The 14,896-nt window shown below is 45.6% G+C and overlaps 4 protein-coding genes across 6 annotated transcripts; 1 reads left to right on the top strand and 3 right to left on the bottom strand.

The window, feature by feature from the left end:
• Positions 1–21: 21 nt before the first annotated feature.
• Positions 22–901, bottom strand: LOC119550247. Its single transcript, XM_037858821.1, has 4 exons — positions 755–901; positions 611–695; positions 391–541; positions 22–330 (listed from the first exon to the last, which is right to left on the bottom strand). The coding sequence occupies exons 1-4, from the start codon at positions 755–757 to the stop codon at positions 231–233; spliced, it is 339 nt and encodes a 112-aa protein (XP_037714749.1). The 5' UTR covers positions 758–901; the 3' UTR covers positions 22–230.
• A 1,645-nt stretch (positions 902–2,546) lies between these two features.
• LOC119550058 (DNA repair protein RAD51 homolog 4) lies at positions 2,547–4,017 on the top strand. Of its 2 annotated transcripts, none has more exons than XM_037858518.1 (4): positions 2,547–2,645; positions 2,890–3,103; positions 3,161–3,672; positions 3,735–4,017. In XM_037858518.1, exons 2-4 carry the CDS (start codon positions 2,895–2,897, stop codon positions 3,980–3,982), a joined length of 969 nt encoding a protein of 322 aa, XP_037714446.1. In that variant the 5' UTR covers positions 2,547–2,645; positions 2,890–2,894; the 3' UTR covers positions 3,983–4,017. The 2 variants fall into 2 exon arrangements, with proteins under 2 accessions (XP_037714446.1, XP_037714445.1); XM_037858517.1 differs by having other exon boundaries at positions 2,586–2,645; positions 2,716–3,103.
• Positions 3,676–4,621, bottom strand: LOC119550059. Its single transcript, XM_037858519.1, has 2 exons — positions 4,487–4,621; positions 3,676–4,426 (listed from the first exon to the last, which is right to left on the bottom strand). The coding sequence occupies exons 1-2, from the start codon at positions 4,573–4,575 to the stop codon at positions 3,979–3,981; spliced, it is 537 nt and encodes a 178-aa protein (XP_037714447.1). The 5' UTR covers positions 4,576–4,621; the 3' UTR covers positions 3,676–3,978.
• Positions 4,622–4,822: 201 nt separating this feature from the next.
• On the bottom strand, positions 4,823–14,337 carry LOC119549450 (dnaJ homolog subfamily C member 13). Of its 2 annotated transcripts, none has more exons than XM_037857547.1 (22): positions 14,206–14,337; positions 13,651–13,895; positions 13,457–13,597; positions 13,098–13,242; positions 12,742–12,940; positions 12,175–12,679; positions 11,939–12,117; positions 11,672–11,879; positions 11,202–11,612; positions 10,802–11,143; positions 10,536–10,744; positions 10,309–10,477; positions 9,480–10,247; positions 8,846–9,424; positions 8,675–8,786; positions 7,446–8,619; positions 6,869–7,391; positions 6,321–6,814; positions 5,886–6,261; positions 5,703–5,825; positions 5,380–5,638; positions 4,823–5,323 (listed from the first exon to the last, which is right to left on the bottom strand). In XM_037857547.1, the coding sequence occupies exons 2-22, from the start codon at positions 13,840–13,842 to the stop codon at positions 5,208–5,210; spliced, it is 7,224 nt and encodes a 2,407-aa protein (XP_037713475.1). In that variant the 5' UTR covers positions 13,843–13,895; positions 14,206–14,337; the 3' UTR covers positions 4,823–5,207. The 2 variants fall into 2 exon arrangements, with proteins under 2 accessions (XP_037713475.1, XP_037713474.1); XM_037857546.1 differs by having other exon boundaries at positions 12,742–12,943.
• Between the last annotated feature and the right edge of the window lie 559 nt (positions 14,338–14,896).

The raw sequence follows: 14,896 nt of genomic DNA on the forward strand, positions 1-14,896 counted from the left end.
TAACGATTGTGCACCCCCCTCATGCGCATCGAAACGAGTATAAACAATGCAGATCTTTTATTGTCAGTTTTATTGCGATTATGCCCACAACTTGCGGCTATAATCGTCGATTTCATTTTAAATCTGTCAAATCGAATTGGTCCGCGTCGAGTCACTTTGTTTAGCTTCAAGTTGTGACTGTAACTTATATTTATGATATGATTTTGAATAAATGTATCTATCGCTATTATTTAAATTGAGTTTTTGTTAACTGGTTTATCGCTGAGACCTTCGCTGATTTGGTAAAATAATATATTGATTGTATTGTCTACAATGGCTAGAAATATTTTGCTGTTTGGGGGTAAATTTGGTTAGCAATTGAAACTTATTTTGTGAATTTTTAAAACTCACTGTTCCTTTAGTTTTTCTTCCAAGGCATTCAGTACTCCAAAGTTAATTTCCTTTGTGTGGAGAGCGGGAACATAGGCTTTATCATTTCTCATTAAATAAAACACTTTTAGATCTTCATCATATATAGGTTTGAAATCGGCGTCTTGTTCTTCTGCAAAATATATATATATATTATTGACTTAAAAGGGAATCTTTACCATTTCTATTTTATATGACTTACCATTTCTCAAATCTTTGTAAATTTGAAAACCCAAAGAGGCGGTCAAATCATCGGGGCACACAGTTTTGAAGTCATCCGGTTCCAACTGAAAGGTAAACACATGCTTTACAGTTTGAGAGCAACCGGTATGGGATGATTGCTTACCATGGCTGCTAATCTATGATTATATGATATTAACGTAATTTTTATGAAAAATTACTTATCAGGGCTTAAGATTTATGTTTTATCACTCTCTTAATACAACATTTTAATTTTATAAATTAAGTTAAGGCTACAACTTTTCTTTTTATATACAAACTAAACAGTTGTTGAGTAGGGTTGTCAACTACAAGCAATCGTTAATTTATTTTAATAGTGCTGTAAAACTCAAAAATATTTTAAAATATGGCGCGAGGCTTGTGTTTCTGTAAGTAAATAAATACAAGACGAGTTTTGAACTTACATTTTGTATGATACCTATGTAAATTTAGTCCTAAAGCCATTGTAAATATCTGCATAATTTTATAAAAGATACAAAATTTCAAAATTCACAAATTGACTACCTGCTAAATGCCCCATCAAAGCATAATCTTTGTATGCAGACACTGTCTTTGTCTAGACAAACTGGCAGCACAACTTGGGTCCTTGACAGGCAGAAACGCCCGACTCCCAGGATCCACAGCTCCAAACTCCGCAAACGAAGACAAGAAAGGGGCAACAAATTATGCTAAGTAGATGCAGTTTTATAAGGAGTAGTAGTATAAGGACGCAGGATATGCATGCTGAGCAGTTTTCAAGGCATTTTCGGAGCTCCCGCCGGGTATTCCCCCGCCTGTATTCGTCTGGTCCAAGTGATAAGGGTTTGGCAGCCACATCCAAGGGATTCCCACATGCGCATATCAATGGGCGTCTGCGATAAGCAACTTATGCTTACTGCAATATGTAGAACTCCTTTAAAGTTTAAAAAAAAACATACATTTTCAAAAGTATTAATAAATTTGTATGTTTCTTACAAAATATGTGTTATTTAAGATTGATATTGAATTGATTTTTTTTATTTTTAAAAAGTTTGCACATGACTAATTTACTTATATTGTAACTAATCAATTTAACAATGTATTTATTATGTACATATATGTACAAGAAACCAACTAAACTACTTTTATACTTCTTATACCCGTTACTCGTATGATTTCCTTGTCGAAAAAATTGTCAAATAGCTAGATTTCTTAAATTCAGACACCATTCGAACATAAACGTTTAGCAGGTGGAGAAACGGTCAGCTGATTTATTTAACCGAAGCTAATCGGAGATGGCCTCGTGACTGCTTACTTTTGGCACGGCCTATGCAAATGGATAGGATTTCACTTTTATTTCGTGCATATCGTGACAAGCTCGTGACACGGCCATAGTTGCTCATCTCTAGTCTGCGCTTTGTTCTCAACTAACGGTTGTTTCCATGGTGATAGATTCCTATTGGTCAGTTGGGGGAGGGGATATGTGGAAAGGGTCACCATTTTGAAAATTAACAGTTACTTAAGTGCAACTTTAGCTACCAGCTGTCACTTGCTGAGTTTTCTGTTTGCCTGGTGTCCGAAGGCCATAAATCCAGCATTTTGACAGAAAATTTATTACGAATCCTTTTAATTTATTAAAGAAATAGAGATTTTTAAATTTCAAACACCAGGTGAGCAGGAAAATTCGTAGGTGGCCAACGATTAGATTTAAAGGCCTATCTAGAGGTGTGCCACTTTAAAATATGTGGAGGCTTTGTTGCCGATCAGGCGATTGCCCATCTCTAGTCTGCTTATACTAAGCTAACGGTTGTCTTCCAGTAAGAAAATGTTAGCGCCCAGCAGCCAAAGAGCAAGAAATCAGCCGTTAAGCTGGCAAGTGCAAATCAATTTCGTCAGGAAAATTCATCCATTTTAAATTCCTAAAGCGCCTAGATGTACATATAATATGTTAATGTTTGGTTTTGAAAAAAATGGTCAAAATTTAAAGCTAGCTGTTTTCAATTCCAATCGATAGGGAATTTAATAACGAGTTCAACGGTGTATGTATGGCATTCCTTATTAATTTTAATTATTTTTATATTTATTATATTAATAATAAATATTATGTAGTTTTATTTGTTTCTAGTGATAACCAAAATTCGAATTTCACCGCGCAGCCCTCGATAAGTAATAAATTTGACAAATAATCGATGATGAATTTTCCCCTTCGATATCTCTAAAAAAATAAACACATAATAGCGCGCAAAATGGATCTTCAACTTATGATTTTGCAAACTTCTACAGGGAAAATGCTATCCGAATACCAGTTAAATTTACTGAGTAAAAACAATATTGATTCCCTGATCGATTTTTATGAGGCGGATGAGAAGAAACTCCACGAATTGCTGCTGATCAATGTGGAATCCGTCCGGAAACTGAAGAAGGAATTGTCCATGTTGCCCAAGACGCCCGATAAGGAATGCTTTCTGGAGGTGGAATATGGCACGGGAATAGAGGAGTGAGTATTTTAAACACTTTTCCAGATGTAAGATGTATATCTATGATAACCCATCAGGTTGGACAAACTGCTGGACTCCGTGGAACAGCCCTTTAAGCCGGGCAGGGTCTGGGAGCTCTGTGGTCAGACCGGCGTGGGCAAAACCCAGGTGATGTACACCTTGGCCGTGAATTTCGTTTGGAAGCACGCTCTGCCTGTCCTATTCATTGACACCAAGCAGGACTTCTCCTGCAAGAGGATTCAGGACATGCTGCGGGCCAGGAACACCGATGCGGAAACCACTGAGAGAGCCATGAAAGCCATCCAGGTGGTGCAAGCTCACACAGTCACGGATCTTATTAATGTGCTGATAACTTTCGATCAGCAACTGACCGCCAGGATAGAAGCCGCCGTGCAAACCAAGTTGGTGCTTATTGATTCCCTTGGAGCCTACTTTGCCCACTATCGCGGCAGAAGGATGCAGAGGCTGAGAAAATCCCAGCTGGTGCGGCTCGCTTGCAAAGTTCGCAAGCTGGCTGTCCAGGGCGTGGCCTTCATCATCGGCAATGTTTCCTTTTTTGAAAAAGATGGTATAAACTTTATACAGTTCTATATTACGGAATTGAAACTATTAGCTAAGTTGTTTTAACAGATAATGGTTACGATGACGGCGAGGACGATGGCAACAATGAGGAGGCGGCGACGCCGCAGCAATTGGAACCCATGCTAGGTGCCTACTGGAGTTCGGTGTGTACGCTAAGACTGTCGTTGGAGCTGCCAGTGGATGAGGACTTTACCCGCCAGGACGACGGCCTGCGTTCGATGCATGTCATCTCCAACACATACGGCCCCGATGGTGACCACTGCCTGCTGCGCATCACGGAGGCTGGCGTGGCTTAGCGTCGGGCAAATGGATTCTGCGGATTGTGCTGCTTGTATGACTTCATTACCCGTTTGCCCGGCTCCAGGGCATCACCCAGTCCAGGATGCTTGCGCTTGTTGGGTTGCAACCGTGCTGCCTCCATGACCACTGGCACTGGTGGATCCGGTACTGCACTCTTCTCCGCTGCCTCATCCACGGACAAATCGGAGTCATGGGCGTACTGGCAACTGGTGCCGAAGCGACAGCGTCCCCTCCTGAAGTTCCAGCAAAGCTTGCGACCGTTCTTCAACTGCAGATGCGAATCGTTGTCCACCATCTTCACGTGCCGCTCCAGCGAGGCGGTCTTGTGTAGCTCCGCCTCCAGGAAGGGATTGCTGAACACATCGCCCTTGCCGGCGCCTTGGGCCAGAGCCTGGCTAGCACTGGGCAATTTGGGCGGAGGTTTCTCAGCTGGCGGCGCACTGGAGAAAAACAAGGCAAATGGAGTTCCAATCCAAATTTAGGGTTTGGATGAAGCTTACGCTTTAGGCTCCTCGTCTTCGGAGGAGGATTGGCTGCTGCTCTCCTCATCAGATTCGGAGGAATCGCTATAATCTGCAACCAGCGACATTTGTTTTATTTTGCTTGCACCTGGAGTAAACAAAATGTGTGTATAAAAAATCATCTAACGCGTTTTGTGGCCACACAAGAAAAATACCAAAAATATACTTATTAATACCCTATATTACCAGAAACAAAAAGAGTACTAGCACTTTTGAAAATTAAAAACAATTTAAAACGAATTTAAAAAATATTTGTTCCTTTCTAAAAATAAGTTTGGAAGATTTCTGAGTCTATATCGGCTTAAAACACTTGACTTTCATTTTTAATGAATCGGCTTTATTCCATAATATGTATAATCACTTTATGCATGCTCTAGTTAGGTTGTTTATGATCGGTGTATAAACTAATAACTAATTATTTATACAGATTTTTTTATAAATATAAAAAATGAAACTTTGTTACAATTTAATAATATGCGGGCTGACGATTGCCGCGCCTGCCTTTTCCACGCTACGTACAATTGGCTGCGAGTGTAAAAAATATGAAAAAGTTTAATACAATAATTGGGGGGGGAAACCCGTGCAAGTCCGTGTCCGTTTCCATATGTCTGATTCCTTGGCAATCGAAGGCTCCATAATAGCGTAATCAACTCAAAATGCCAGCCTAGGCCTTGGCCTTGGTCCGGCGGATAACAAGTCGCTAATCGATGGGTGGACGGGCCGAAGGATCGTCGCGATCGATGGGCGGCGGTGAGGTGAGCACTTCCACGCTTTGCGCAGGTCCCGCCGTCAGGTAGCCAGCCGTGGGATTGACACCTTTAAAAGAGAGAAATTAATGATATACCATAGAACTATAGGGATTCTAAACCTACCCGTCAGATAGCCACGTATAGTGGTGTCGGCAATGAACAGGTCGTGGCGTTGATCCTTAAACTCGGCCCACACGGGATGCTTGAGCAGGATCTGCGTGACCCGATCGCCGTAATTGAGATTGTGCGTCATTCCCTTAAGCGCCGCCACTATTTGCGCTTTAACCGCCGAAGGATTGTCCACGAACTCAAGACGGCTGTCCAATAGTCCCAGCAGAAATGGTATAAGACCCACTTCTAGGGATTGACTGATCAGAGAGTCCTAAGAAAAAATATATATATATAAATATTATTGGGAGTATTAGAAGAACTTTTTAAAATCTTACATGCTGGTGCTTAAAAAGGCGGCTGAGAGCCTCGCAGGCCTTCTCGATGCAATCCCGGTTGTGCTCCATACACTTCTTTAACGGCGCCACACACTCCGTCTGCGAAATGGCACTCACGCAGAACTAAAAGGTAATATAAATATTTTAAAAGGTAATATAACTAAATAGTTTGTAGCTCCCAACCTCAGACAGCGAGAGCTGATGTAATACTGATAGCGTGTTCTTTGGCTGCACCGAAAGCAGGTTAAACAGCTTTGGTATGTGTCCGAGCACTGGTATGTCGTCCGCCAGATTGGGCTGCGAGCGTAGAAGCTCAACCAGCGCCGTGGTGGACAGGTCGAGCACATCCTGCTCGGAGGAACTCTTGCCGATCTGCTCAACGACAAAGTCCAGGAGGTCGGAGAGGAATTGCTTCGGCTTGCGCAGCGTCCAGGCGGGATTGCTGACGAACAGTCGGAGGTAGACGCCGGCCACGACGATTTCATTGGATACAATGTCTTTAAGTATTTCCGGATCCTTCCACACATGGCGGGGATTCTGCTTCTGCAGCTGATAGAATCTGTAAGGAGTACAGTTGTAAGAACATGGACAACAAAGCGGCAGGCTTCCAATGATTACCTTTGGCACGTGTCGGCCACAGCATCGCAGACATTCGATCGCGTGCTGTCGTTCCAAATCAACTCTGGATGTTCGTGAATGGATTCGAAAAGCTGCACGGACGTGGGCGGCGACTCCACCATGGCGTCGATGAACAGAGCTGGTAGGAATTTCGACACCGTAATCCGTACTTTCGGACCGCTCAAACGATCCGCTGTCATCTTAGCCAGAATACCCGCGCACATCTCGCGGATCTGCGGGTTACGCGAGTTGCAGAACATGTCCAGCAGATATATGGTGGCGCCCTTGGTTTGGGCTTCCTTAATCATCTCTTGCACGTTCATCAGTCCTGACAGAGTCTCCAGCACTTTCACTTGGCTGGCACGCAGCTCTGGATCCTTGAGGGCCACCAGATAGTTGCCCAGAATCTCACAGGCTGCCACTTCCGAGACGCACTCCTTGTTTCGCGAGACCAGAGAAACCACCTCCAAGGCCACCGTTTTAACAGTAGAGTTCTGGAAAACAAAGGGTTATTAAATGCCTTACGGAAAACCAAACCAAATCCTTACATCGGAGAATATGTTGCTGGCCAGGAAACCAAAGATCATATCAAAGTTTCCGATGCACTGGATCTCCACCTCGGCGTTCGCCTTGATCACTGCTATCAATGCTTTCAGCACCATGGTGATGTGCAGTTCAAGCTTTGTGTCGCTGCCGAAGTCATATTTGCTCTGCTGCAAGGCCAACTGCTGCTCCGTCTGGGCGTCCGTCTCCAGTTTTTTCCGGCTCTTCGATCGGTTGTAAGCAGTAAGAACCTCATCGAAGGTACTGCCTGGTTTGCCAGTCGAAGCCTGCTGCAACTGGGGATGATTGGGCGCTAGAGTGGGGGTCAGAATGCCATCACTGCCCATTTTGGGAGCTGCGCTAGCGGCAGCGGCAGCTGATGCCGGATTCTTCTTGTATTGCAGAAATTGAAAGGCGTGCTTTAGGTATTCCAGCAGATCCATGATGAAAAGCTTCGGCTGAGCAATAGGATGGGTGGGCATATCATTGTAGATGCGTATGAATATACCGCCGATCTGCAGCTCGTCTCTGGATAAAATCGAGGTTATAAATAAAGTCTCAACTGCTATCCACATTACTTACTTGTGTGCATCGAACTCAAAGCTGGAAACCAACTCAGCGACTTGGGTAATGTCCTCAAGCGTCTCCTTGGCGGAGGCCGTTCGCTGCTGCTCGAGGAAATCCTTGAGCTGAGCGCGGGTGCCATTGTCCCAGATGAGGTAGGGATTTCGGGTGTTCGCCGTGAGCAGCTTGAGCACGTCACTGTCGCGGCCCGTGGCCAACTGGTTGGCAATGTAACGAGTAAGCAGGCGATCCAGCACCTTCTTGATCAGTGCGTTTTTCGCTTCCCCAGTCACAATGTACTTCTGCTGGATGGCACTGGGACTGCTCCTCGCCACCTGCTGTTGCTGCTCGCTTTCGGTGGGCGTGGAACTTGAGGTGTCACTGCTGCCAGACGAGGTGTCCGGCTCCTTTTCCTTCCCGCTCGTGATGGCCAGCTGTTTGCTCTGCAGCGGATTGTGGGCGTTCAGGGTGTACGTTGAGCTGGAGGCAGCAGGCAACGATGGCTTCGGTTTGATGGCTGGTGGCGCCTTGCCCGCTGGCGAGTTTGCTTCGCTTCCCGTCACCGGCTTTTGTCGCAACTCCATGCTGTATCCCGCCAGAGAGATGCACCCGAGGACGGCCATCTTTGCCAGGTTATTGGCCAGCTGCTGTTGGTTGGACTTGTCGCTGACCTCCACACCGCTCTCGTCCAGCGTGTAGTCGTACTCGAAGATGAACAGCAGCAGGGACCAAAGCACGCCATTCCGAGACAGTTGACATTGCAGGTCGTAGTTGTTGGCCGCCAGGCTAGTCACCAAGCTTACCGAGAGCGTGTGCTTAAAGTAGACCACCCGGCACACGTCCGACAGCAGCTGTGGCAGCTGGATGATCTTCTGCTTGCACTTCTCAAAGTTACACGCCACTTCGAAGCATCGCGTCACGTTCGATATGACCTGGTAGTGCAGCGAATCCGGCTTGGAGTCTACTCCCAGAATGGAAACGCAGCGGGTGTAGGCCTCCAGAAGCGCCTCTATACCTTCCTCTCGGCGCAGTTCTTCAGCATTTAAGGCGGAGCAATGAACTGTGTGGTAACACAATTCGGAGGCAGCTGTCAGCAGCTGAGCCTCTTTGGAGAAAAGCTCATCATCACGGGTCTCCAGACGAATGGTCTTAATGAGCTGCGGGTAGCCAGCATATTTGTACGGTCGCAAAACTGTAATAAAGAAATAGTTAAAGTTTCTGACTTAACAAAATTGGCAAACACTTGCCATCAGGATAACGCTCAAATAGAATGCTCTGTGTGCGCAGTATAAGCACAATATTATTGGGATCTGGCCCACCCGAGCTCCAGACGTTTCGCGAACAAAGGAATTCATACGCCTAAAAGAAGAATGGCTCCAATAAATCATCGATTATCAGTTGGCTCTTGATCTACGCACCTGATTCACTTTCTCGAAAATCTCTCGCCCATTGGGATTCTTGTCAGGATGATACATCTGCGCCAGCTTATAGTAGCTCTTGCGAATCATGGACTCGTCTGGCTTGGGAGTCTTGGTGAGGTCAATGCCTAAGTCTTGGTAGGCCTGTTGGATTGTCATCTGAGGAGGCTTCTTCTCCACCTCTTTGCGCCAGGCGTCGAGTGTGTGCTTAAGGAGTTGCACCGGATCTGAGATGGGCCAGTTGGGGAACTTTTGGGTATCGCACAGATGACGCAGGTAGTAGATGTGACAGAAAAGCTCATTCTCCAACTGTGGATAGCTGATCACTGGAATGGCCAAATACGGATACCTAGCCATTGTATGGCCACGAAGTCGAGGCGTGAAGTCCGCGATATGGGCGGCGATCTTCTCTATTAGTAGACGTCGCATCTCTGAGCTCCATATCACCTCGGGCGTGTCGAACTCGCCAAGGAAGATCTCCGCAAACTTTTCTGCGCTATAGTTTTCCAGGAAACAGACCATAGCCTCGGGCAGCAGCTGACCAAGGATGCTGCGGTGCATGATGCCGGATTGAGAGGTCTGCGATGGAAAACAAAAATTAGTACTGACTTGATCCATTGGATGTATTATTAACCTCTTCGCTGCGGAATCCCTGCTTCATATGCGTCATCTTGAGGAACCTGGTGATCGGCAGAATATTGCTTCCTGTGTACATGAGCATGAAGTAGAAGACTCCCGTGAGGTAGACTTTGGGCATCTCCGGATTGTCTTCCATAATCTGGTAGAGCAGCGTGGCCACGCGTTCCAGTAATCCGGGATCGTGGGTTAGGCACACTTGTACCACATGGGGAAGGCAGATGAACTCCGAAAGTTTGCGCGACAACTTTGGACCTGGGATGAGCACTGCTACACCATTTTGGGTGCGACTTGGAAAGAAGCTAGTACACTTGATCAGTATGTCTAGAATCTTTGAAGACAGCTCAGTCTCGTCGTAGAGCGGTGTGCCCTTTGCGATGAGGCACCACTTTAGCTGGGGGATCTGCTGAAGCGATCGCCAGCCATCCATGCCGATGGCCCAGCAACGGGTCTTTGGCGTGATGAGTCCCTTCTGCCAAAGTTCCTTGAGCTCCGAGTAAGTGATGGGTCCTTGACGCTCTGGCTTCTGGCCATCCTTCTCGATGTTGTAGTACCAATCCTTCTCTTCGTAGGCAGCCATATTGGGACCTGCTTCAATAACATTCGTTTTTGTATTGAGCTGGGCCCGTCCCTTGTGCAGATGGGCCAGAGTGATGAGATCCACTAGGCACTGTACATGATCGATGAGGGCTCGACTGTTGGATTTCTCCAGAACCAGGCAAGAAATCAGGTTGATCAGGGCATCGCGCATGGAGGGGGAAAGACACTAAAAGGGAATGAAATAGTATTAATAAAGAATCACACATTTAGATGTTCATTAAACACACCCTATCGCTGAGCTGCAGAATGTAAGACATATCGTTGAACTTGCCAATCTCGGCGTGGTAACGTCGGTAGACTTTAGCCAAAGCCTGCAGGGAAAACACAGTCATCTGGTCATCATTTACGCGCTGGCGGCACAACACGCGTCGATACAAGGCATTAAACAGCTCAATTCTTAAAGGAAAATTGGGTTTGAGTTTGCATATTGAGCTAGTCAGAAGAGCGAACTCACGGATCCTTCACTAGATTCTGCGGCCAGTCGTCCTTCTCCAGTATCAAACGAATGTAGTAGTCTCCAATTTTGATCTCATCAGCTAGACATTGGTAGCCAACCTCGAATTCCTGATAATTCCAAGCAACAATCATCTGGCCAGCCAAGTCACGATCGTTGAGGAACTGCCGCAGCTCGTTCTCCAGGCACATGCGCAACTCCTCACGGGTCTACAAATATATTTTTAAAGAATTACCCTACATAACAAATTATATCCGAATATGTACCTTGTGATTCCATATTAAATTTGGGAGACTATGATCTTTGGCAAAGCTGTAAAAGAAGAAAGGCAGATTCACAACGACATCAGATGTCTTTTTCTTTTGGCGTCGATTTCGCAGCACCACTGGACGGTTCTTCAGCGCCTGTGCCGCTCCATCCTGCTTCTCGATGAGGTTCATGCCCCAGTGTTTGATGCCTTGTAAATGCTTCTCTATCACATTTTTGCGGGTTTTGTTGGAATGTTGTATTGCGAATTTGAGATTGTCTCGGAAATTTAGTTTGTCCTCTTCGACATCCGACTCTGGAACAGAGTCCTCCGACTCCAAGAAGGTCAACAGGCCAGCGGGCTGAAAGAATAATGTTTAATTACAAGTTTGGTCGGAAATTCAACAGATTATAACTAACAAAGATGCGTTTAAACAGCTCCATGGCCTCCTCGCTGTCCGTTAACCACAGTCCAATTAAGTGTCGCGACAACTGACGTTGGGTGGTCTGGGTGGGATCATTGGAGGGCGTGTACAGGGCCACCAGCAAGTGCCGGCACAGTGCCGCCTCATCCAAAGCCAAGGCCTGCATTTGCTGCGCCACTGGCAGTTCACCCTCTTCTATGATGGCCCGTAGGACCAGGCCAGCTCCCTTTACGATCGCCAGCGACGGGTGCTGGAATAGTTTGTACAAATAGCGACCACGATCGGCGACCAGCTCCAGCAAAATATCGAACTGCTTGCCGTCAGTGGTCTCGCTGTAAGGCACGCACAAGGCAAAGGTCATGAAGTCCAGCATTGCTGAAAGCACCAGAGCACCACTGCCATGGCTCTGAAAATAAAAGCAATGTTTGCAACAATTCAGGCGAAATATATGAAATTCTTAAATACCACATGGGTTGTCCACATATTTAGCAGGGTTTCCAGAAACGATTTCGATGACAGAATTGATGATTTATTTAGTTGCTCCTGCTTCAAATCGTGGTCAGAATTAACAGAATGCATTAGTGAGTTTATCATGTCAATGGCGGAGTATGTCACAGCCAGATCCTTGCGCCTTAAAGCGGCCACCACCTTTGTACCGATGATCTCACGAAAACTGAAAGGTAATGCAACTTTAAAATTGGGTTTTATTAAAGGACAACATGATTTTCTTACCCAGTGAGATTGGTAAAGGCTGCGTAGCCCACTTTGCTGGCCAGCAGACGCGTAAGTGCATGGAATATAGCCTCCAGCTCCAAGTTAGTTAGCTGTGCCGTGGGGCTGTCCAGCTCTTTCTGCGCCAACGCCTGCAGGGCACTTAGAATGAGCTTATCTTTGTTTTCGGCAAACAAACTCTGTAAATTGACCCTTTGATTAGAATGATCTTTAATCAATTCATTGGAAAGACATACATCCTGAGTCACACTGTAGTTAAGGCCACTGTGAGGCACATTGGCATTGAAGCGCTCCAGGATTTCGTAGCGCTTAGAAGGGTTCTGGAAATTGTTGATGACCAGACGCATCAAGTTCGCCTCCGTCTCCTCGTCAACGGAGCTGTTCAAAGGCACATACCGCTTGCCACGCGGGGTGTTGCCAATGCGAACGTGAACATCCTGGTTGCCACTGGAGCGCACTGCATCCAGAACAGTGGCCAACAGCGAGTCTCGATCGTTGGTGCTGTAGCTGCGCACTATTCCGTTCTTGTATTCGATGCTGAATCGCTGAAGATTGTCCTTGTCGCGAACCAAGGCGAACACGTCGGTAAGCGGGCGCAGGGTGCAGACGCTATAGGTTTGAGGATCCCGCTCTAGCAGCGTCACTTCCGTAAGGCAGAGAATGCGTTTCACCGGATCCGGATGGCGGGATGTTATCTTATGCACTGAGAACTCGGTTGACGAGGTTTGAAACTGATCGCCGCTGAAAATTTAAAACTTGTTCAGCCAACTGTTTTCTTTCATATGTTGTTCCTAAGACCTCACCTGAACTTCCCAAAGCGCTGCCTCTCGAACTGCTCCAGCGTGATCTGACTCTTGAGTATTTTGGTTTCGATGCCCAGAAACTGGGCCGATCTCTGTGCTATATTCTGGACGATCTCGTGGTGATTCAGCGCCTTGAATAGATGCAGGCGACTAAAGCCGCCATAGGCCATCACAATTCCTCCCTCATAGTCCGAGATGCCTGCTTAAAACGTGCGCAAACGTAAACAAATACCAAAAGATGAGTGCAGCAAGCAACAAAAAAGAACAAAGCGTACACAGTGAATTAAAAATTGAGGCACATGAAGACGAAACAAGACACATTAATTGATGCAAGCGAGTCGAGTGTGCATAGCTACCTATTATTCCCTCGATGTCCTTGTACATGTAGCTGGCCAGGACGTCGTTGGTCGTTGGATCGAGCTGGTCCAGCGAGCAGGGCGTGACCTCCAGCACAGTGGGCAGGCTGATGCCCGACCAGTGGTATTTGTAGGCACTAAAGCGCTGTGGGCGTAGACATTGATAAGTTTAGATTTAGGTTGTGTAAATTTCATATAAAGTTTTCAAGATCAGATCGAAAGAAATTATTGTAATTATTATCGGTTGCAGAGTAAAGAAAGTCTAACACCGTAGTGTTTCAAGCTACAAAAGTGGATCCAATGCCAAATCTGTCGTATCCATTGAAATTGAAAACCGAATAATGGTTAGATATGCAAACCTGAGCATTTTTCGGCTTGTCAGCAAACTCCTTGTAGTATTTTAATATTGAGCTAAGTATATCATTGCGGTACTCCGACGACAACTTGATTGTATCCAGTTTCTTGTCCTTCTTGATGGTCAGCACAAACTCATTGGGAATCTGAAAAGGAAACAGGGTTACCTAAGATAACCTGGAGCATAGGTTAAACTCACATTTGAGGTCTTAGAGGGAGCTGCTGCCACGACGTCCGAATAGGACCATCGATTGGTCAGGTCGAGCCTGTCCGGATTGTAGGTGGAGATGCCGGCCGTGCCGATGGAGAGGATGCGCTTGTACTTGCCCTTCCAGGAGTGCTTGGTCACCAGGAAGCACTCCAGATCGACGTTTTCCCTCGGCGGCTGCATCGTGTCTTGCGGCGATTCCAACTGATTACCTTCCACCCAGTATTAGTCAGCAACTGAGGGCGATAGAAAGATATGTAGAGTGTGGGAACGGGAGTTCAATCAGAGCAAAAGCTTCTCCTCCAACTGGCGTTTCGGGCTCGCTGCGCGTTTCCCAAATATCCAATTGACTTGCCCCCGACTCCGGGGCACTGATTAATTAAGTCGACTGGGGCACTTATCAGCAGAAGTGCCAGCGGAGCCCCAACAAAGGCCAGAAAAGGGGAGTAAACGCGAACGTGACGAGTGCGGAATGCTGCGGCCCCAAAAGCGCAGTCCATCGGACATGGCCATTGCGGCCACAATCCCTCTGTCGCGGCGGCTTACCTTAAACATCTAACACATTTCGCCGACTTGTACTATCCTCTATTTGCCCTACTATCCTCCGTTTGCAGATTTTTGCAATAAACAATTTAGCAGTAACACGGCTACACAACACTAATATCGCTGGCACTTGTCTGCTGTCTATCGATGGTTACTGCACTTCTATCGATAATTTCCGTGTTTTGCAACACTTTTATTAAGGGTATTCATGAGACGCATTAAATTGGTTTGATTCTTTGTCAATTGTTATAAACATAGTGTTTATAGTTTGAAACTCTTAAAAAAAAAAGGACAAAGCAACTCAAAGATCGAAATTTTTTGAAATCGTATTTTAAGATTATACACTTTTAAAACCGTTTACGATTTGTGTCCCACCACTTTACCCATTAAATTCGTTTTTTTTTCCAAATATATAAACACATTTTTCAGAAACATTTTTCTAATCACTCAACTGCAAGACTTATTTGTAGTGAAAATTCCAAAAACACTTTTTTATAAACGTCTTCATATCGAAGACTTTCGATAGATCGATACTATCGATCGATACTGAAAAGTTTTCCATAAAAACATCGCCGGTCGGGGAAAAACCGGAACTTTTTTGGCGGGAAGAAGAAAAACAAATTAAATGCAGAAAACGTTGTAATTCAAACCATTTAACAGTAGCAAGGCCAATAAAATTTTAATATTTTTATTT

Source organism: Drosophila subpulchrella, chromosome 2R (assembly GCF_014743375.2).
Source record: "Drosophila subpulchrella strain 33 F10 #4 breed RU33 chromosome 2R, RU_Dsub_v1.1 Primary Assembly, whole genome shotgun sequence".
NCBI classification, from domain to species: Eukaryota; Metazoa; Arthropoda; class Insecta; order Diptera; family Drosophilidae; genus Drosophila; species Drosophila subpulchrella.

Excerpts from the sequence above, each read along its gene's own strand:
- LOC119550059 (XM_037858519.1), bottom strand. The coding sequence starts at position 4,575 with ATGTCGCTGGTTGCAGATTATAGCGATTCCTCCGAATCTGATGAGGAG. Across the intron at positions 4,427-4,486 it reads GAAGACGAGGAGCCTAAAGC|TGCGCCGCCAGCTGAGAAAC; the intron begins GTAAGCTTCATC and ends GTTTTTCTCCAG.
- LOC119549450 (XM_037857546.1), bottom strand. The coding sequence starts at position 13,842 with ATGCAGCCGCCGAGGGAAAACGTCGATCTGGAGTGCTTCCTGGTGACC. Across the intron at positions 13,598-13,650 it reads CTCCCTCTAAGACCTCAAAT|ATTCCCAATGAGTTTGTGCT; the intron begins GTGAGTTTAACC and ends TTTCCTTTTCAG. Across the intron at positions 12,118-12,174 it reads ACTACAGTGTGACTCAGGAT|AGTTTGTTTGCCGAAAACAA; the intron begins GTATGTCTTTCC and ends GTCAATTTACAG.
- LOC119550058 (XM_037858517.1), top strand. The coding sequence starts at position 2,853 with ATGGATCTTCAACTTATGATTTTGCAAACTTCTACAGGGAAAATGCTA. Across the intron at positions 3,104-3,160 it reads TATGGCACGGGAATAGAGGA|GTTGGACAAACTGCTGGACT; the intron begins GTGAGTATTTTA and ends ATAACCCATCAG. Across the intron at positions 3,673-3,734 it reads TTCCTTTTTTGAAAAAGATG|ATAATGGTTACGATGACGGC; the intron begins GTATAAACTTTA and ends TTGTTTTAACAG.
- LOC119550247 (XM_037858821.1), bottom strand. Across the intron at positions 542-610 it reads TTACAAAGATTTGAGAAATG|AAGAACAAGACGCCGATTTC; the intron begins GTAAGTCATATA and ends TATATTTTGCAG. Across the intron at positions 331-390 it reads GAAGAAAAACTAAAGGAACA|CAAAATATTTCTAGCCATTG; the intron begins GTGAGTTTTAAA and ends ACCCCCAAACAG.